At 35.9% G+C, this 22,733-nt stretch overlaps 1 protein-coding gene across 1 annotated transcript in view; it reads right to left on the bottom strand.

Annotated features, from left to right (window-relative positions):
• Positions 1 to 1,832: 1,832 nt before the first annotated feature.
• AGMO (alkylglycerol monooxygenase) overlaps positions 1,833 to 22,733 on the bottom strand; it is a 191,145-nt gene continuing 170,244 nt past the window's right edge. The window contains exon 13 of the mRNA XM_027877902.1: positions 1,833 to 2,544. Within this exon, the coding sequence (XP_027733703.1) occupies positions 2,464 to 2,544 (81 nt within the window). The 3' untranslated portion in view covers positions 1,833 to 2,463. The remainder of the gene's footprint in view (positions 2,545 to 22,733) is intronic.

Genomic DNA, 22,733 nt, shown 5'->3' on the forward strand with positions numbered 1-22,733 from the left:
TATCACCCATACGTGCTAGCAATGAACACTGTTTGCATTAAATTAGTTCAATTAGGGTATGATGTAGATCATTGATTAGATCAATTAGGTACTGTATGATGTATGTGTTAACTGCACATAATTCAATTCAGTGGCCAATTAGTCTCCAGAGTCTCTTGATTACTTAAACCCAGAGACCTTTCAGAAGATTATTTCGCTCTATGCAGTGGATATAAAGACAGCATGAACTAGATCCAGTAGTGGTGTCAGATGCCTAAAATATGAAATAGTTTATATTTCGAAAAATTGGTGACAAGCAAGTTGACAGGACTGTAGCTACACATCACATAGCTACTGGAAGAATGATGCAGTCAAGGGTGTTTCTATGAGCTTGTCCTTGAAATTCTCTTCTCCAAGAAGGGCAAATCCTAGCTTCCAGTCTGTATCCAAAGGATTGCTTATACATACCCTGGGTGTGTTATTGTAAAGCATATGGGTCTCTAACACCCACCAGGGGTGTGTTCAAGCCTTCAGCCAGAGGAGGCATTCTCAGACCCTGCTGCTAAGTATGCAATGAAGAATGTTGCTCCTCTCTTTCAAACAACCTATACACAATGGTAAGTCCTTGGAAATAGGAAATCGGGGTTCAAAAACTCTTGGAAAAGTGGAAATTTATTTGGCCTTTGCTTTAATGACTAGGTTGCCTTCATCAGACACGTATTTGCCTTTGAAATTACATTCCTTTCATTACTTCATGTAAATACATGACATTCATTAGGAGAGCTTTGAAATTAATTTAATTTTGCTCAGTTCTTCACTGTTGTCCCTCTAAGACTGCCAATTTTTAAATGTAGAAAATGTTAATTTTTTTTCTGTTCCTGTCTCTTTGAAGGACTTTTTTTGATAAGGCAACTGACTTCCAATATGACTCTTCGTTAGGTTACTTAAGTCATTATATTAAACTGACCTCAAAATATTCCTGTGAGGTCGATGTCACCATTACAAACTTGGAAAATATAGGTATGCTAACTTATGGGATCACAAAAGAAGTTTGTAGACTGTGTTGTACTTCTGGAATCAAGTTCTATTATTTTATTAAATATTCTATTAAATAATCTATCTTTAAGGTCCCTTTCAACCCAAGGATTTTGGTGATTCTATGACAAAATTAAGATGATACTAATACCACACAATGTAGCAATTTTATTTATATAATATTACTGTGTTTCTGAAAATTCACTGGAAACATCCAATTATGTAGACAGAGGCATCTGTTACAGCTAGAGACTGAAAATATGGGTTAATTAAAATTAGGCTGTCTGTCTAAATCTGAGATGTCTGTTATGCTGTCATTAACATTTTAAAGGAAAATTAAATGGGGAAAAAAACCCAACACAAACTTAAACTCATTTTGAGTATTATTACTACCAGGTATTATTACTACTTTGAAGCATGCAAGACAGCCTCCATTTTTTAGCTACTTGACTTTAAGCACTTCTAAAAGGCTTGGGGCCAAAATAAAATTTTTGGATGAGTGTGAGGAAAGAAAAACAAACTAGATCCAGTATTTTTGCCAGTCCTGCTGTTTGGAGACTCCCTTTACCATTTGTATTTAATTTTCCTATCTTAGTACAAACCGTCTTTCCAACAGCTCCTGAAAGACAAGACGTACATCTCCCCGGACATAACCCAGGCAGGAAATTACCAGAAATTAAGAGCCCATCCTTCCAAATATTTTGTCACGTGAGTAACATTAGTCAGTGGGATACCCAAGTGTAAATTCTGGCCTGATCAGTATCTAAAGTTGGCAAAACAGGTGTACTCCATAAATAATTCACCCTAAACTGCATGTCTGCATTATACAACACATACATCAGACAATTTTATTTAAGATGTTTCAACTCATACTAGTTCGAGTTATTTTATCATGCTGGTTTTAATCATTTTCTTGCCTCGACTACTCATCTTCATGTAGCTGTATGTTATGAACACCGAATTGGGCATGACAGGGTGATTCTGGTGTAATTCAATCATTACAAAAAAACCCGACACTCACATATGTTTATGCTTAGCCTCAAGAGGAAGACAGTCAGCCACTTTATACCAGGTTACAACAAATATGATTTTAATAATTCCTCTTGTGAAAAATACTTTTCACATATGACTACGAACAAAATCACTGCAAAGATGAAATTAGTTTTACGTGGTTCCTAAGAATTTGCAGTACTATGAATGTAAAAAATCCATGTTGTAAATGAACATTTTATTTAAATTGGGGAGAAATTAAATATTTCTTTAAAAAATCAAGTAAAAATGAATACATCCTCTAAAGAAGCTTTCAAACATTCTTACCAAATCACAAACATCTCCTATCACAAGTGAACTGATTGCAATTCAGTAAGATTCATGGTTGATTAATTCCAAGGAACTTAGAGCATTTTTCTAAAGTGCTGTTTCCATAATTAAAGAGATAGATCTGCTCTTTCAGTGACGTTTATCTTTGGACGAAGTGATCCTCTTCATGATTTGGATTCCCCAGAATGCAGCACAGAGGGAAAACAAGACCTACAACACAGAATTTAAAATGAGAAACATTATATAAGCTTTTGTGTTTTGTTTTTCTTTCTTTAATTCCACATACTTGTAAATATAATGAATGGGTGAAAACAGAAAACTCCTAATTAGAGAAATTATACAAAAATTCTAGGCATACTAATAAGTGCACTTTAGGAAAGTGAAAAAATTTCACAGAAAAAAAATTAATGGAAAAAAGCTTTCTTTTTTCTCTGACTCCTTCTCGTGTGCATTCCTGTTGAATTTTGACAAATGGTCTGAAGAGTGCTGACACTGTAAGTTACATGATAGGGTACAAATAACAAAAGTAACCTTAAACAGAATCTATGGCAAAAGAAGTGCTCTAGCTGCAGTACAATAGGTCAGTGCTTATTCTCCAGCCTGCTATTTATGATGAGATATAAAGTAGATTGGAAACAACTTAAAGGTGCAGTACTTTTTGTCTTATCCTTGACTCTGTATAATTTTATTTTTTCTTAGTCAGTGAACTCAATGAGGGATGTAGGAACTTTTTTTCACTACTTTATTTGCTGAAAACTGCTTTAGGATGAGTAGGAATAATTCCAGAGTGAAGTTGAAATCAGGTAAAGCTCTGTCCAAAAAACAAGAAGGAGGGCAAGATAAAATATGTGTGCATATGTCGGTATGTGTCATTTTGTATTTAAAATTTTCTGAAAGAACCCTTTGATTTTCACACAGAAAAATTATTCTAACTTAGAAAACTGCAAAATAAGGCAGTTGTTATTGGTTACTGAAGTAAATGAAATTTTTTACTGTGAGTTCCATTTATACAGAAAGATTTTGTTCATGTGATTTTTTGTTTGTTTGAAGAAAATTTTGGAAAGGAATTGTGAAATCAGGTTATAATAATTTTTTTTTTTCTGGCTAATCTGCAATCAAAAGGTATTGACTAAGAGAGTTCTAATTTTACAAATAACATTATTTAACATTATTCAACATTTAACAATGCATGCCCAAAGTTCTATTTCTGTTTTCATCTACATAGTCACTCACTGAGGTACATGAGATCACAATGTCCAACATTACCAATAAATTACCATAAATACCTAAAAGGTACTGATTTTTCACTCAGTGAAGGCAATGCAATGGGATCAGGTCTGATCCCTCTCACAATCTGGGACAGCTATGCATTCTTAGTACCACAGGATGAAAATAACACACTGTATCAGTAAGTAGAATTCAAATAAAAAAAAAAATAAAATCCAATTCTCATTCACTCAAAAAAAATTCCTTTCAATTACTTTCGTTGAAGGCTTTAATTCTACTTGAGCAAGAGGCAGTCTACTGTGTTTAAAAATCTGATGATGCAGTTGGTGCTGTACTTGAGGAGTTATTTGTAAGAAACACATAAAATGCTCACCAGAAGATTTATTTCTAAGAGTTTCAGACCTTAGGTAGGAAAGATTTAACTTTTTTTTTTTTCTTGCATTATCACAAACACCTTGTAAAACTGCACAGCTCTATTTTTACAGCTACGGAATGGAAACTTTTTTTCTAAACAGTGCTGCAGGCACGCACTATCCGTGTTTTGTGAGATGCTTTATTTTTATTCTGAGATACCCTGCAGAAAAAATCTAACTACAAATAACTACCTGTATTTCTGATTTGGCTGTTATGCAGTTGGGATGAGTGTGAATCGTGACATAACACAAAATGATGGCTTACACATAACATGCTCTTACTGTGGAAATATTCTTTGTCGTGCTATCTCCAGAAACAGAACTTATCCACTTGTCATAATTAGTACTTCTTTGACACATTACTAAATTTCTTTCATTAGTCACCTCAGAAAGATCACTCCTATTCCTGGAAGATGCATTAAATATAGAAGTATTTCATTTTCAGAAAAAGCACGTTTAAGCACATTTAATGACTGAGGTGCAGGGCATTTGTAGGGGATTAATGACTGTTGGGAGATGATGATGATCACCTGAAGAAGCAAAGCCATGGGCCATTAAGCCCCAGGAAATGTCCTCAGCTCAAGACAGTTATTGCAATTATAGCGCAAAACTGAAAGAAAGAAAAAATCTTGTGTGAATTTTTCCTTTTTAAATGGAATGATGTAGTTTCTTCTTTCCTAATTAAAGTCCCTATTGTGAATTTCCTAAAGCAGACAATCGATGCTTGTGGGAGAGTATTTCAAATTGCAGTTATTATATCCAAAATGGAAAACCACATACTGCACATTGCGGATCTGCAGAACCATTTTGGCTTCACGATTCCATAAAAGTATCGATTCACTGCCTATCAATGTCAGGACTGCCAGTACTCGTGGAAACAATGTATTCAGGAAACAATAATGCTGCAAGGTTGTGGGTGATGGGGGTTTAAGAAAAACCCAAACATCGGGATGAAAAATTAAGGGGCCACATCTTCCCTTGCATGACAGCAATGCTGGCTGGCTGTACCGCTGTAACACCGGCCTACCCTGAACAGAGCCAACTGTACGGGGCTACCAAGCAGAAACTTGCTGTGTAGGTTGGAGTTCAGTTTCTTTTGATTGCTGCTACATATTTTGGAGTTACTAGGCTTAACCCACGTGAATGAACAGTGTAACCAGGTGATGTCAGCAGTGGAAAGCTGAGATGATATGTGCCAGAAGTCTGAGCAGACAATAGCGTGGGCAGCAGGAAACAGCAAAGAGCATTCCACCAGACAAGCTGAACTATAGTTGACCAGTATTTTTCTATTGCTCTCAGGAAAATATATTTCCTGAATCTTATGTGCAGGTATTTTGTATTTTCTGTCCAACACACTCACACTCAACAGTTGGTTTTTTACTTGGTTGTTTGGTTTTGTTTTGTTTTGGTTTGGTTTTTTTTTCACTTTCTTAATTAATGTCACAGAAATTCTCATTCCTTATTGTGTTCTCCAAACCCATTAACATTTGTCCCTTGATAAAAATATTCACATATCAACTTCCTAATTCAGCAAGTTTTGAAAAAAAAAAGAGAGAATTAAAATAGTATACCTTTCTCTTTTTTTATACTGAGAAAAGTTCTCCCTCAAACAATATTACATAAGAACAATAGTTTCACTTCTGTCTTCAAATTAAAAATTACTGTGGACAGTGGCCACATATGGAACAGGCCTAAAAGCAGAATTTCTTGCAACCATATATTCAGCCAAGATAAATGCAAACTTTTTGTCTCTTAATATAAACATTTGTTACATTTACCTGTTAAAGTAACTACAGATAACTTATAGAATGTAATTTAGACTTCTGGAAGAGTTCCGTCCTCTTACAAATATTTACATTTCTTCCTTTCATACAGTCTATTTCCATATCAGCCCATATTCTCTCTCTGAATAAGCCTACAGAAATGCAAATAATATTATTCACAAGATCAAAGATAGCTTAACTAATGGATTGACTGCAGGACTCAGTCTGCTCTTCAAAGGAAATTCCCACTGGAGCAATCGAAGTTTATTAGACTGTAAAGTAGTTTAAAATCATTAGCTAAATTCAGGCACCCACTTCTGCATGATTAGCTCTGTTGCTAAACACTAATGTTGTTTTCTGCCATTTTCTCTTTTATAATGTCTTTGTATATCTGAGATGTTTAGACATAGTGTCTTTCTTCTTGCAGATTTCATCTTGATAGAATTAGAAGGTTTTAGACACTGGTCTAAAAATGTAGTCAAATGTCCAAAGATATTCCTGCTTTAAGGAGAGGGAAGAGACTTTAACCACAACACTTCAGATACTTTCCTAAATCATTCAAAGATTTTCTGACATTTGTCAGATTCTGCCCAGGCATGTTCACTTCAGATTTTGCTGCAGAGACTGCCTGCAACTGTTCAACAAATTTGCTCTTTCTGGGGTACAACACCATGTGATTGGGCCTGTTCATGACACTGAATTCTCTGAACATCTGAGTGCCGGTGAATGTATTCCTGGCTCTGGAGAGAACTCAGGAAGATCAGCACATCCACGTACTTCATTAGGTTGGCTGTTCACATCATAAAGTGGGCCTGGTACTGGTAAATATGATAAATGATAAATATGATAAATCACAATGTGATGCTGAGAATTGTCAATGTGATATGAGAAATGTTTAACTGATACTTCAAATCAAACACCATTAAGGTTCTTTTTAAATTCCTTATACAACAATCTGTACATGGCTTCTTCAAAGGCACCAGACATCTTTTCATACTATCAGTAGTAATGATAGAGTAATTTTTAGACTTTGTCTGAGAAGGCTGTGTCTGGATAATGTCACTGTCCTTTCCTGGTAAAGATGGATATCATTAACTGATACAACAGTTAAAAAAAATACTAATATTGATAACAAAATGGTTGAAAAAAACTATTTCAGATTTCTCAAGTACCCAAAGGATGCATTTTTCACTAATACCATTGTTTACCCATTTCTCTACAGAGGACTGTTACAGTTGCTGAAATACACAGAGGAGATAGAAAATGTATTTCTCAGAAGTAGGGAAAGAGGCTGACTATTTCTGAAAGTCAGGATTTGGGTAACAAATGTATGGATCTTCAGTCTCAGTGCAATGTTTCGAGACGAGTAGTCTTGTAGAGAAATGTCATGACACTAACAGCAGATGCAAGAATCACTAATCTTGTACAGTGCACAGATTAACAAGATTGCATTAGCAAAAAAGTTGCAATAATAATAATAATAATAATCATCATCCCTGGAAATGGAAACTGAGAAACAGTACAGTTCCTTCTCTGTGTGATGACTCCCATATACTTGGAAATATATGTTGAAGAAAGTAGGAAGACAATTTTTCAATTTTTCTCATTTTTTGGTGAAGAAACTGTGGATACATGGTAACAGGGACAACTATGATAAAAGTGGCTTCACAGCTTTTGTCCAAGACTTCTGTAAAAGTAGCAGGATGTCTCAAAAATCTCCATAAGGGTTCATGACATGCATTCAGATTATTAGTGCAGCATGTCTCACAGATTCAGTATTCCCCTGACCTAGAACGAGGTGTGTATTTGATGTTCCTGCTCGTTTCAGGGAGGATGGAACCAGATGATCTCCAGCGGTCCCTTCCAACCCTAACTATTCTATGATTCTGTAATTAAGAACTTGTTGGCCCACACAGGATTAAGCCAAGTATCTTCAACACCCACAAAAAGTATTATTAGTTCACCCACAGAACGGTTTCTTGTTTCTATGATATACCTCCCTGGTTATACTTAATTACAAACAAATAGTGAGAAAATAATAGGAAAGAGATATATACCCCTCCCTTTTATTCTATTAAATGTTTTAAACATTCCTTCTTTTATTAAAATATGGTCTGAGACTCTAAAGCTAGATAATGCATGAAAACATAGGCTGCAAAGGCCCCTATACCTTAAAAGGCTTATATTACCTACGCAGGAAAGAGAAAGAAAGATCTTGAGGAAGGATATCTATTTCTCAGTTGCTTTCACAGCTGGACACATCCCCACTATGAAATCAAGTGCACTGCAGAGATGCCTGAGCTAGCAAGCACATAAGCTGCTAAATCTCAGCACAGCACTAGGTTGACTCTGTCTTTCCTGGCATTGCACATAAGCTAGTAAGTCACATTCCTCAGTTAAATACATGGGGATTTTTACACAGCCAGTGATACTGCAGTTATATTTAGACCTAAAATGGCTTTTGAGCATTCACCATGTTATCTGGCACCATGTCCTTCACTCAGGAGAAGCCAACCTCTCAAATCACTTGTGGAGATAAATGTATCCTATTGAACTGTTACCTATGAAATACCTCTTCTCTTGAGTCACGGAATAATCCACAACCTAAGCACTAGGATTAGGAAGGTTTTACCTCATTCCCCAAAAGACAAAAAAAAACACTAAAGTGGGAAGCTTTGCTGTCAGTCATGTGAATTGGAACTCCAAAACATGTTAATAATTATTAAATCTTCACCTCACGATGAGCTAATGCAAGCTGGAGATGGTATCAACATCATACTCATTAACGTGTATATAAACTCTCTGCATCTCTTTAAGACAAAATCTGTTTTAAAATATTTCATTGAAACATCTGATAATACTTTCCACAGTGTTACCTAATTCCATCTATAAATTTCTAGACCATTCTAAAATGTTCACCTATTTCAAGTTGTCCTCAAAGTAAAAACATGTTAAACAGAAAAATTCTTCTTATGTGTTCAATGCACACTTAAAAATAACTTCTGAACTAAGTCTGTTTCATTCTTTTGCAAATAATTTCTAAAAAATAAAGTGGTTATGAATTATCATTATCACTTAAAAATGTCATAAAACCTGCAAACAAAGCTTACACCTTGTTACACATTCTAGAGCACAACAGTATTTTAAAATTTCTTTCATATTGCTTTAGTTTCATTTCTGACACCACAGTTCTGAAAAAAAAGTTCAAAGACCAATAGTTTTGAAGAACTTAATTTTGAATGTTAGCTTTTTTATTTCAAATGTTATGTAATTTTTCAGCCTCCATTTCCCCCCAAATTCGAGAAACAACAGCCATGGGAATTTTCTCAATTATTATATTATCAATCAACAGTTAAAAAAAAAAAAAAAAGCTCTCAGAAAAGTTAACAAAACTGATGACAAAACAAGATGATAAAATTTACTCAATCTGTAAACATACCAGTTTAATCTTTTGCAGGTTTAGGCCAAATGAGATTGAAAGAGTTATTAATAGATGTTCATTGCAGAAATGAAATATTTGAGATAGCCCTGTCTCCGTTTGGCTAAAGCTGTTGAGTTTATTTTCTTAAACATTTAAACAGGAAATGTACCCACTGAGATGAAACATTTCATTTACTTTATGCCTGTCAGCAGCTGTAGCATAGTTGCATACACCCCACTGCATCACTTCTAGCTCAAACACAAGTTGGAGGGTAAGCCAGTCATCTGCAAGGAAGTATTTCACTTTACCAGTGAAATCAGATATTATTTAACTTATATGTACATAGCAGTTAAATCTCCTTCATTCATTCAAAAAAAACCCAACTCATTTTACTTGAACTGAGAGTTCTTAGATAGATCTTAGATTTTATCAAATTTATATTGTTCTCTTAGGCTTAAAGAACTGAATGCTTTTAAATCTAATATTCTAGGTGAGAGAGTCTGGGCATATGTAGGGGTATATGCTTTTTATATGGTCATTGCTTTAAGAAAAGTTTGGGTACCAGACTGCTTATCCTGTGAGGGGAAATTCATTTAAAGGATGCATGCAAGAGGGAGCTCTCCTTTATGCCTTCATCCTTGCTTGAAAATACAGAAAAATTAAAGCTACAGGAAAAAAAAAATTGCAGTTTGAACACAGAAGAAAAATTGCTAAACATAATATTTCAGAGTTTGGACTGGATAGTACCTGGCTGTGTAACATTGCCCAGATAATCTTCTACAGAGATAATTCAATCTCTTCAATCCTTCCATTTTTTATGTCACTTTAATACAATAATATACTGAAATTGAAAGCAAAATTTTAGGTAAGTCAGTGTCCAATCTCTCCATTATTAGCAGACATAAAATAATCTTTGTTTCTACATTGATGCTTCATTTCAGAGTGTGGCTGTAGTGCATAAGCACCCCCGGCAGGGTGATGAACAGAACCAAGAGTGGTCTGTCAGCCTGGAGAGCTCTGGCAAAGGTGGCTGCAAAGTGATCTCCACTCACTTGTATACTAAATATCCTCTTGAGAGAAAGTTGAATAGCTAGAAGCTCCAAAGTGGAAAATTTTCCATTGTGTGTGGGGAAAAAATATTAAAAAAGTAATCCCAGCCTTTAATTATAACCCACAGACATTAGATCACTGACGGGAAAAACTTTGCTGCAGATGTTGAAGAGAAGTGATGGGGAAAAGCTGGCTACTGTGACTAACAGCAAATGTGAAAGAAAGGACTAAGAATGTGCAGAGAGGGATAGAACAATTGAGAGACAAGCAGACAGGATTTCTAGTAGAGTGAACGAACACCAGAACAGCATTCAAGACAGACAGGGGAAGATCAAGTCACCTAGGATGAAGACTGCTCTTACACCTAACATGTTATAAGGAGAAATTAATCTTTTAATTAAAAATGGAGAACATGGAAGGCCGTTCTCAGCATTCAAAAAAAATCAAACCAAACAAACCAACAAAAACCCCACCCCTACTCTGAATGAAGGAAACGGGTTAATATTCATTTATATCATAAAGGAAAAATCTTGCCATAGAAGACACATGTCCAAGTCAAAGATAGACAGAACACACCCATCCTGTTGGCCAACCCTCTTTTGAGGCCAAAGGCAGTAAACTGTGACTGTTTCTAAGTTCAAGTAGAAGAAAAATGTGCTGAGTTCAATCAAGCCCTCTGCCCATCCTTTTACATGGAAAAGTAGATCTCCTGGCAGTTGGTGTCTCTCTTCCCTGCTCTCAAGACACTCTTCCTATGTGGTTGTTGCTTCTATTCTTGTCTGAGGAAACTCCCATTTGTTCCCAAAACTCATCATCTTTCAATTATATGAAAGAAGTTGTTATTGACATTAACCACAGATGTATTCGAATGGGCTACATCATTCGAATTCCAACTCATTATGTCAAGCCAATATAATTGTATAATTTAATCCATGTATAATCCATGAAAGAAGAATCAATGATTATATCACAAAATGTGAGATAATCATAATTTAGATTAAAAATCGTGCATCGATATCATAGCATTTCTAAAATTCAAAAAAAAAAAAATCTCCTGAAAAATGGGAGATTTTATACTAGATTTTTAAAAATCTGGAAACGCTGAAGAAAATGTGTGATTTAATAGAAATGGAAGATACTAGACTTAAGAGAAACCAAATATGCCATGAGGAATAATCATTAAGGAGGAGTACATAAAAAAAAAATTGGAGAGTTAGAGGAGTTTTTAAACAAAACACGTTTCAACCAAACAGTGCTGATACAAAAAGATGTCAGTATCAATGTTGAAGATATTAACAGAAGCATTTCATGTAGCTCACAGGTGTAGATCCAGCCTACTGAAAGCTGGTGAAGTCTTTAAGGAAAACATAGATAAGCTGGATAGAGTAATGAAGTTGACTACAAGAATTATAACAAGTTTAGAAAAGCTGGCCTGTAGGAAAGCTTGAAGCAATTCTGCTGTGCATTCTTGAGAAAACTAACAAATGAAAAAACAAAAAAACACTCAGAAGAGGAAGAAGATGAATATTCTGCCATGTAAAAGACTAATATAAAAAGAAAAGATGATAAACTAGTGCTCAGGGTAATGGAAACATTTTCCAACTAAAACTCATTATATAATGGATGGCTATAGGGATGATATAGCACTGGAATCAGTTATGTAAGGAAGCTGCTGTGTAAATGGTTAGACAGGCATGTGTCTCTGGTGTAGCTGTACTTGATCCTTCTTCAGTGCAGGTTCTCCACCAGTTGGGTATTTTTGTTTATTCCCAACGAATGCAAAAGCACTCTTCACCTCTAACTAACTTTCACTAAGGCCTAATTTCCCAACAGTGGTTAATAAAGATGTGACTGCTTAGCACATGAGGCAACCATAACTTAGCAATAATTTTTTTGCAATCACCAACCTTGCATAACACTTTTCTGATTCAGTCTCAGAAGCAGTTTTCACCTTAGCAGAAGTATGAAAAGCAGAATATGATGTTTCTTTATTTTTAATTCAGTTTCTGGCAGTGGACAGGGTTGAACCTGCTTCCCATAGAGTAGTCATAGGACTATTACATTTGAGATCAGCTTGCATTGGCTCTTCAGAGAATAGCAAAGGCTGATGGCAGAAGCATGAGCTAGTTCACTCCCATTTTACACTCAGCATACTCTACACTAAAGTTATGGGACTGTATAGTCAAAATCATTTGTCTTTAAGACTGAAAGAGTAACTAGGTAGTTATGGTAAAAGCCTGGGATGCTGGGCTATTCAATCTGCATTCTTTGTCATAGATTAGGCAGCATAGAGGAAGACATTTAGTCTACAGCTTCTTAGCTGGAAAACAAGTAATTACACTGTTTCCCCAAAAAAGTTACTTTCCAATTCCTGTTTTACTAAAATCCAAGATAATTTCATTCACTACAGTAATGCTGAGAAGAAAAAGACATTTCAAAAAGACTTAGATATAGCCTTCTGTGTTTTTACTCTGACAAGCCTCATATTCATAATTCTGAATCCATACTTTTTTTTGTTGTTTGTTTGTTTTTTTAATATCTCAACAGTTATGTACTTGGATAAACACAACAGGCATCCTTAAAAATCACATAATTGCATGCATTTTTTATTTTACTCCAGCTATTGCACAATCTTAGCTCCATAACTCATGGAACTGACCACACGGAGAGCTAAAAATGGTGTGAGAATATTTTTCCGTCTTATGGTTAGATTGGTTTTAAAAAGCCCTCACAAATCACTATATTTTTAACAATGGTAGAATGCTGGAAAAAATACCAATTTAGGTTTCAGTATCAGCAATATTTTCTTTTTCTTATTCTAAGTTTTTAGGTTGATTGATTTTTTTTTTTTTCCCCTATGTTGAACCCTGGATTAAAGAGCATGTTGTGCCCTAAATATGCTTGTCTTGGAAAGGCTACTTACTTAGTATTGTTGTATTTGTATGTCAAAGGGAGGACTGAAGTCTCAACAATTGTTAACCTCTCCCATGGTGTGCTAATAAAAGGTCAGAGACCCATATGTGGCTTGCAGCCTGGGGAATTTCTCTCAATGTTCTGCCAGGGATGGGATTGCCTGAACGATTTCTCTCGTAAGTTTTAAGCCATAAACTGCATCCTACTTGGCTTGCTGTGCCAAAACCAGACCCAAGGGTATCGACAGTCTTGGCTGATGGGAAAAAATGAGTGCTTCCTATGGAAGCCACAGATGTTTTCCTGAGAGAGAGAGAGCACAGATGCTCAAATATTTCTCTGCTTTCCGTTTCTGACTACCTGTTCTGGCAGCAGTTACAAGAAAGGGGGAGGACAGAGGCAGGCATCCAGCTGCTTTCAATAAGCCTTGGCAGTACAGGTAGTGATTGCCTAAACACTAAAAATGTTCAAAAAGGAATTTTTTTCTGGATTTCAAACTATAAAAAAGGTGAAAGCATGCACTAATGCTCCCCATCTTCCCATCTTGAGGAGAAAATTAGTGATCAGTATAAATACCTCAATTATAAATGCAGAGACTATTTCACTATTGAAAGATGCCACTCATAGAAGTGTGCGTTTGTATGTATATAAATATATGAACACAGAAATTCAAGCAGATATAAAAAATATGTACATCTTATGCATTTTCTAGAAAAATTTGTTTCTTCCATCAGACAGTAGGCTGATTTTTATAATATGGATTTGATTTTGAATTGTGGGGCCATAGTTATTCCCAGTGTAACTCTCTGAAGTTAAAGAGAACACATATGCAAAGTTATATTATACATTGATTTGGGCCAGAATTGTATTTAACATCAGCTGCCTCATAAATATCACTGAAAACACATTACATTAGCATGTGGCTTATGATACTGTTTAGTAACTAATTAGTAATTATTCATATATGCCATTTTTTGCCTATACATACTGATGTCCAATGATGTTTTCATAGATATACTTGGTCAAAAGTCTACGGTCTTGTTCTGGAGAGGTTACACAACCAGTTAGAAGCCCTTATACTGACACTGTTCAACAATTTTCTCCAGTTCTACCTTTTGAAGTTATGTAAATATTTCTTAAATGGACTTCATTGGTCAAATTGCAACACAGTGATATTAATATAAGCAAAAATTGAACAGCAGATACTTACAGCTGATAAGTAAACAGCAGAACAGCATATACATAACACTGTAAGCCCCTGGATACAATGGTCATTAATTGCTCATTTAATTAGGAGAATCACTCTCAGTTAAGCTTACAGTTCACTAGTTTATTTGCTTAACGACTGCTCTGTCAGTCTCGCTCATGGCTGCACCTATTTGTTACCTGCAGTGCTCAGTCAGTGCCTGTCCCTTTTATTACAGCCTCTTTTCCTATGAAATGAAATAAACATCTGTCTATCAAGAAGGGAAGCAAATGAGCACTGATGTCTGCAAAAACCTTTGGGAAATAGCAGCTCTATAAAACTAGTGATGCTTCCTAATAGACAATCAAAAAGGAATTCTTCCCACAAGACATCTGAATGATGTTCCCTTCTAGACCCATCAGGCTGCTTAAACAGCCACTGACCAATCTTCCTCTGAGCAATCCCTCTCCAACCAATTGTTCATCAAGATCTTTCATTTACATTCAATCCCCCAAATTTTTTTGTTATTTATGTTTTGATTGCTGCCTACACACTAGACACCTTTTTCTACTTCAACTCAGTGATCAAGCTACATTACCAGTGCTCTTGCACTAAAAGCCAAGCTGCATTCCTAGCCAGTACATTCCCCAGACAGAGCAATAGCTTTGGCTTGACAGCTCCCACAAAGGTACTCTGTTACTGAGTGTCTCAGCCCTTCCTCAAACCAGAGCTGATGAAATCAAGTCAAGTCCAGCATGGAAGACACAATATTTCTAATGCATAAGGATAAGATCAGCTCTAGGGATCAGCTCTAAGTGGTGATCTCATAGCTCAGCCATGCAGGCTTCTGCTCTCCTCTTAGAGATAGAAACCATCAGCAAGATGGTGAAGGACTCCTATGAATCCTTCTAGAAAAGGAACAAGAGGAAGAAAGGGGTTTTACTTGACCAAACCATGAGAAATCAGGAAGTCTGGACTTGTAAAAAAGTAAAAAGTTCAGAAAAAGAACTACTGTATTTAAACCACTCATTTATTGCACTTCCAAAAGGACCAGTGCTAGACCTTTCTGCTTTCTTATCCTAGTATTTGTAACAGAGAATCTGATACTCTAGCAACTAAAAAGTGAGCAATCCTCCCTTTTTTCTCCAAACTAATTGACAGGCGTTTAAAAATGTCAGGTCGTTGCTCAAGTGTCCCTTTCTGACAATTAGAATCAATCTCTCACTACCAGTTTAAATAAGAATGTAACCATTTTCAATTGTTCATTAAGGATCAAAGAGGTTTTTCTGATGACTAATTAACTTAGAATTAATCAAGGTAATAGTATATTTATCTCTAGTTTTAGTTTATTATTTGAAATATTTTGTGCTAGGTCTTTTAATTATTTTTCTAATCTTAAAATAACTCATAAAGAATTTTTCCATTTTTTGTTGAAATTATCTCCTGTTTTTACATCCTTCAAGCATTCTCAGAATGGAAGCATAGAAGCTTTTTGCAGTTATACATATACATTAGTCAAATCATTCTTTCAGCAGTACTAAAAAAACAATTTGCCTTTTTTTTGTTGAAAGCCTGCATAATTAAATACTGAATCATACAGAAATGTGGAAAATAAGTGTGTTATCATAATAATTTTTAAAGCCAGAGAGTGAAAGGAAACAGGATTATAGAAGTGTAGGTACAGTTCTGACAAATTCATATACGTATTTATATATGTGTGTGATATAAGAACAAATCTTGCAACCCTCACTCACAAAAGTAATTTACTGAAGTCTACAGGAGGACAGACATTAAAAAGGCAGCATTAATCCTGAAAGCCTCTTAGAAATCCACTCATTTTTTTGGCTAAGAGAACAAATATTGCATTAAAAAAAAACACAAACGTCCAGATGAGTAAAATGGCTCAGCAACAAGATAGTCTGTAGGGATGCCAGATGATAGAACCTGAGGAGAGGGGCATTGAGTCTTATGATTGTTAAAGAAAATACTGTCAGATACTGCAAGAAGATGAGTCTGTATCTAAGGGGATTTACTACTGATACCATAATGACACCATCAGAGAGAACACATCTCTTGAATAAAGAAGCATCTAACTGGCTAAAAAAAACCACCTCTACCTGCCACTAACCAGAGAAAAAGAAATGATTGAGCTACCCATAGACTGAAAAAAGTTTATCACAGTCTGCAATATTATGTAAATGCATTCAGGAGCACAGCAAAAAGTGAAGAAGACCCAAACAAGTCTGAACATAGACACTGTCTTTTTTAATAGACAAACACGAGTTTTTCATTAACTAAACATACATAATTATTTAATTTAAATGCATAGGATTGTTCTAGCTTTCTAGCAGCTTTGTGTGGGACTGTCTTACAGGGCTGATTCTAATTTATGGAAGGAAACTGGATCATCATGCTTTAATGTGCTCATCAGGCTATGAGCCATGCCAAAATATTGGGGAACCGTAGCATGCAGGGTGATTCTTGGCAGTTCACTCCATCCACACAGGGTGAGCTGGGCTCTGGGATCTTCCAAAAGGCTGCAACAATGGTAAAGGCCACTTTGTGATGGTATTCCTATGTAGGGTTTCCAAAACCTTGAATGGGCTCATTGTAAAGTTGTTCTCCCACATATAACCATAACAAGAACACATAATGAGTGTAAAATGAAAATTTTATTTTTTATAGTTTTTTAATTTTGCCCAGTGGTTTGTCAGTCTTATGGATTCCAAGTCTGTTGATTCCTATGTGAATTTACACTCAGTACTGAAATATAATTGTCTGAAAAATGTGTGAGAGAAAGAATTTATTTATATATATTTAACATAGATCACCAGTTTTAGAGTAAAAAAAATATGCAAAACCAATCACACCTATATAAATGATTTTATCTCCACAAAGCCATGTTCTCTTTATGAAGCATATATGTGGGAAATAGTAATTTAAAAAAACAAATCAAATAAGAGTTCCACTCTGATGGTGCAAAACCTTAATCAGGGAGTTGTGCAGAATGTGTGGTTCATTAAAAATGAAATAAGATTTGTAGTATGACATATATACCTAGAATTAGGAAATAAGCATAAAGACATATACATCTATCATTATTCTGTCAAAATGCACTTAAACTATTGTGTGGGATTAATATGATTGAAGCCTGTTACCAAGATGAGGGGAGGAAGAATTTATCAACCTAAAAGATAAAATTCTAGATTTGAGTTCTCTTTCGTGTTGGGTTTTTTTTGCACTAAAAAATGCAGTTGTAAATGATTTATCTCCATGACAATCTTTGTTATGTTTATATAAGTATGTTTAGATATATTTTTATACTAATTATATTCAGCACATTTCAACTTTTCTGTAATATACAGATTTTATGCAATAGATTTATTAATCAAAATAATTTGGCTATTTCCGTATGAATTCTGCTTTTGCTACAGATCATGACTTGTCACAAATCCTTGAGGTGCCTGCATCATATTATTAACACAATTTTGTATTATATTTATGTCAAACATACATTTAACCTTGTATGAAGACATCCTCTTGTAATCCAGATATCTACCCTGTAAAAACCTGACAAGGTACTTCACAACTTTTGGGAATGCAGTCCCTGAGAAGCCTCCAAGAACTGCCTCTCCTCTCTTGAGTCCAGTTGAGCCTATTTGGTCCATCAAGTCTAACACAGCACATTTTACACCTACAGGTTACCAGTCAAAAGCACACACAGGTTTAACAGTACCCAAACCACCCTGATTCTCCAGCTGATACAATCAGATGGAAATTTATAGCTTTGTTGACTGGGAACATTCTTTGGCATAAATATTGAGTTGTCCTGGAAGAACTGTCTGCTCATAGCTTACATGGACATACTCTTTGTTTGGTAAAAACACCTGTCTGGATGGTTGGCCTCTAAAAGAGTGTTGGTGGAATTACATCCAGCTGGCAGACGGTCACAGTGGAACTCCCCAGGGCTCAGTAGTAGGGTCAATTTTGTTTTGTATGTTTATGAACAATCTGGATGAGGGAATTAAGTGCACCCTTTGTCAGTTTGCAGACTTCATCAGGGCAGGAGGGTCCTGCAGAGGAATCTGGATAGGCTGGGTCAATGTGATGAGGACAACTGTATGAGGTTCAACAAGGCCAAGTGCCAGGTCCTAAAGCTGCCCAGCAGGAAAGGACCTGGGGGTGTTGGTCAGCAGCCAGCTATCCGTGAGCCAATGTTGTGCCCCGGTGGACAAGAAGGCCAATGGCCAGTGGCATCCTGGCTTGTTTCAGACATAGCATGACCAGCAGGACTAAGGCAGTGATCATGTCCCCTTACGTGGCACTGGTGAGGCTGCACCTTGACTGCTGTGTTCAGTTTGGGGCCCCTCACTACAGGAAGGGCCTGTAGTGGTGCTGCAGTGAGTCCAGAGGGCAACAGAGCTGGTGAATGATCTAGAGCACAAGTCTTATGAGGAGTGGCTGAGGGAGCTGGGGATATTTAGCCTGAAGAAAAAGGAGGCTGAGGGAAGACTTTATCCTGAAAGAAAGTTGTAGCCAGGTGGGGGTCAGTCCCTTCTCCCAAGAAACAAGCAACAAGACAAGATGAAATGGCCTCAAGGTGTGCCAGAGGAGGTTTAGTTTGGGTATTAAGAAAAATTTCTTCACCAAAAGTGTTATCAAGCACTGGAACAAGCTGCCCAGGAAAATGGTGGAGTTGCCATCCATGAAGGTGCTTAAAAGACATGTAGATGTGGCACTTAGGGACATGGTTTAATAGTGATCTTGGCAGTGCTGGGTTAATGATTGGACTCTATAACCTTAAGTCAACATTTCCAACTTAAATGATTCTACAGAGTGAGACTAAATTCCCATTTCTCAAGCAATTGCAAGCAGGCAAACCACTCTACCAGCTCTCACTCAAAGATGACTCCTACTTCAGGGCATGTTAGGTTGTCTTATAGAAGACCTACAATCTGCCATCACCGGGTCAAAATGGAACTACAAGTAAAAGTGAAATCCAAAAGAATTTACATAAGAAGGTACAACATTTCAGAAAAACAAAATTAATGGAGTAAACTTAAGCTATAAATCCTAAATTTTTGTATCTTAGGGAAAAAACTCCAAATCTTCAAATCAAAAAAGTTGTGTGGGGTTATATCAATACTAGCCACCTGAGTGACAAATTTAAAGTGAGATATTTGTTCCTTTCATGCAAGAACCTAGTACTGCAGTTCAAACAGATGGTGGATCAGGTTGAAAAAAAATTCTTTAAGAAATCAGATATCCCTTCATAAAACTTCAGAAGATGAGGTGGGGTTTTTGTTTGTTTTTCTTTTTGTTGTTTGTTTGGTTGGTTTGGTTTGGTTTTGGTTTTGGTTTTGTTTTTATGAAGAAGGTTTACAGGTAGCTTCAAATTGGAGCATCTTGGATAGAAGTCTCATTGAGAAGGTTAAACCCCTTTAAAATTCTTTTCCCTGACAAAGCACTCTTGCCAGGTTGGTGATCTAAGGAATGGACATAGTGACTGCTTCAAAAGTTAATCACCTCTCCACATAATCACAAAAAGTAATAGTCACTTAAGTCATCAATTCCTGTAGGTTGGCACTGGGAGATTGTTTTCATTTTTGCTTGCTGTTGCAACATCGCTATAACAAGAACAGAGAAAAATCTTATTTAAAGTTTTTATGTAGCTTAGTGCTGAGTTTTTGTTTTCTTCCTGCTAAGACTTTCATTTTGGCTTTCTTACAAATTAAAGTTTATAAATTAGAACATGAAACATCACCATTTAGACATTTTTGATAAATAAATAATCACTTATAATATATAAGTACACTGAAATTCATTGTCTGAAAATTTTGTTTAAACATATTAGCTGGTTTCTTTTCCTGAAGGTTAAAATTTTTGAATCAGTTACATTATCATAACAGTTACAGATCTGTTATAATTATACACATATTTTTATTTCTGTAAAATTGGTACAGATGACATGAAATCATAATAGTAGCATTTTGTATTGATTTCTCAAGTAATAAATGGCTACCAATATACATGTTTGTGGAGAGTGAAGCACCATAAAAAAAAAAAAAAAGTGACTAATTTTACTGCTTTTAATGTAACTTGTGTGTTAGTTTAAGGCTTTTTTTTAACATTAATAATATCTAATCTTCTAATCTTAGTAACTAGTAATGTTAATGGAATTACATAAACCAAATTTATTCCCTTCATTTTGTGCTCAATTCTTATTCAAGTGAACTTATCAGTCCTGTCCAAATGATGAACATTTCACATTAAACAAAATTAAAATGACCATTTTGGTAATCTAAACTTCAGATCTTCTCAGGACTATATTTTCTGACCTGTTAGTTTGTCTGCATTGCCACCTGGAGGACCTCCCAGTAAAGTCAGGTAAAATTCCTTCGCTGAATTCTGTGTTAAGACTCCAGGACTTAAAACAGCCTCTTGTGCTGCAGAAGGAGCCCCCAGTTTCTCCCACAAGAGGCAGCCCTGGAAAGTGCCAAGACAGCCTAGCCTGAAAGACATCTAGCTGCCTAAACAGATATATCATAATCCATGTAAAAAGGAGACAGACCTCTAACTTCCCCTCCTCTCTACACTGTCTTTTACATTAGTATTCATACTAATAATTACATTCCTTGTGTTAATCACCAAGGTCTGATACTAGTTCAGTTTGCAAACACATATGAGAGGTTAAGAAAAAGAAAACAAACAGCTCCTTGAGAGTCAAAGGCAAAATGAAGAATTTAAGTTCTCCAGTTCAGCTGCACTATCCAAAATTGTGGTAAATAATTAGAAAAATGTCAGTCAAGAACTTGGATCATTTTTTTAATAGATAAACCCAAAAAAAGCCCTAGTGACTAAATACTGAACAAATAGCAGCTCCTTGAAACTGCTTAGTCTGAGGCCTTAGATTTACATAAAAAATGGTAAACAAGTGAGAAAGAACATGCTATCAGATTGAGCAACAGAGATTTGAAGAATTTTGCATCCCTAGATAAAAAAAGAAACTTTAGGGATATATCAACCTGCACAACCTACCTGTAAGACATCATGTTTGGGAAGGAAAATAAGATGATGTAACTTCAAATGCCTGTAAAGACAAGTCCTTTATAACAACCAGAGATAGAAAACTGGTTTTAAATAATGCAAACATAGTAACTCTGTGGAAAGTGAGAGAATATTGTGTGATAGCAAGGAAAAACCAACTGTTTTCACCAGAATTGCCATATTTTCAAGAAGCAAAACTTTTCAGAAAAACCTTAAACCTTTTCCATATGTCCCCTGAAGGAACATAATACTCTAGGGATATTTTGGTTGCATGCCTAGTTGGTCAAGATATGCCATCAGAGTAGATCAGAGTCTACCCACAGATCAAAGTCATGGTGTATTCATGAACGGAGCAGATGCTACCAGAGACACAGAGGTGACACTGCTGCACCAAGAAAGAAAGGCTGCTTCGGCAGGAGGGGGATCAGTATGTCATGAATCCCCCATCAGAAGTGTCTAGGAGATAACTACAGCTAGCGATTGGATTATTACTTGGAATGCAAGGACATTTTAAGGAACAGAGAGATTCAAACCTTACCTTATACACAGTGGATGAGTGTGAACTAGATAAAACAATGAGGAAATCTCAGAAAGTTAGAACAGTAGGTTTTAGCAAGAAAAGACCACCTGTTCCAGGTATGAAAATAATATCCTAGGTACATCTGTGTGTCTTAGAAGAATAGCCTAAGGAGATAGAAATGGAAGTGGAAACAAGAAAAGAGAGCAAAAATAATGATTTCATTTGAATAACAAGAAAGTTGAACTTCCAGGAATTGGAGAAATCACATGGAATTACTGAGAGAGCGTTATTACAGAAGCTACTTCTTCTGCAAGAGGGCAGCGTTTTGTCTGCCTTTCACAGTTCCTGGGCATGAAGAACTTTCCTATGGTCAGGTGCAATACCTTCTGTTGCTCTTATCCTGACTGGAAGATCTCAGTTCTTGATTCTACCTCTTTTCTAAAGCTAACTACTTATTAATGCTGTTACTGAGTCACATCTTAGTGCCTGGATTGGAGCTTATGGGCTGTGTTTACATCAGGAGCTCTCTGGCAGTAACTGAGTGAAAGCATTATTTGGAAGCAATTGCTGCTAAATTCCTTGTGTTTCCACTGTGTTAAGGAAGAGAGAATTAATCTGGACATAAATATTTGTATCAAATAGAAATGCTAAAGTAAGCACATCATTTCATTATGCCAAAGCTTCACATTGACAGATGTGGGAGATATCCCTCTAAAACATTTTGTAGACTTAAAGGACTATGACTAGAATATAAAACACGAAGGACAAAAAATAAGAAAACTTCCATGCTCTGACAGAAAAACTGAGGACTCTGGCATGGAGGTGAGCAGGGCAGACATAGCACACAATAAAGCATATAGCC

This window comes from Empidonax traillii, unplaced genomic scaffold (assembly GCF_003031625.1).
Source record: "Empidonax traillii isolate 1590-97213 ecotype Southwest subspecies unplaced genomic scaffold, ASM303162v1 scaffold35:size4298261, whole genome shotgun sequence".
NCBI lineage: Eukaryota > Metazoa > Chordata > Aves > Passeriformes > Tyrannidae > Empidonax > Empidonax traillii.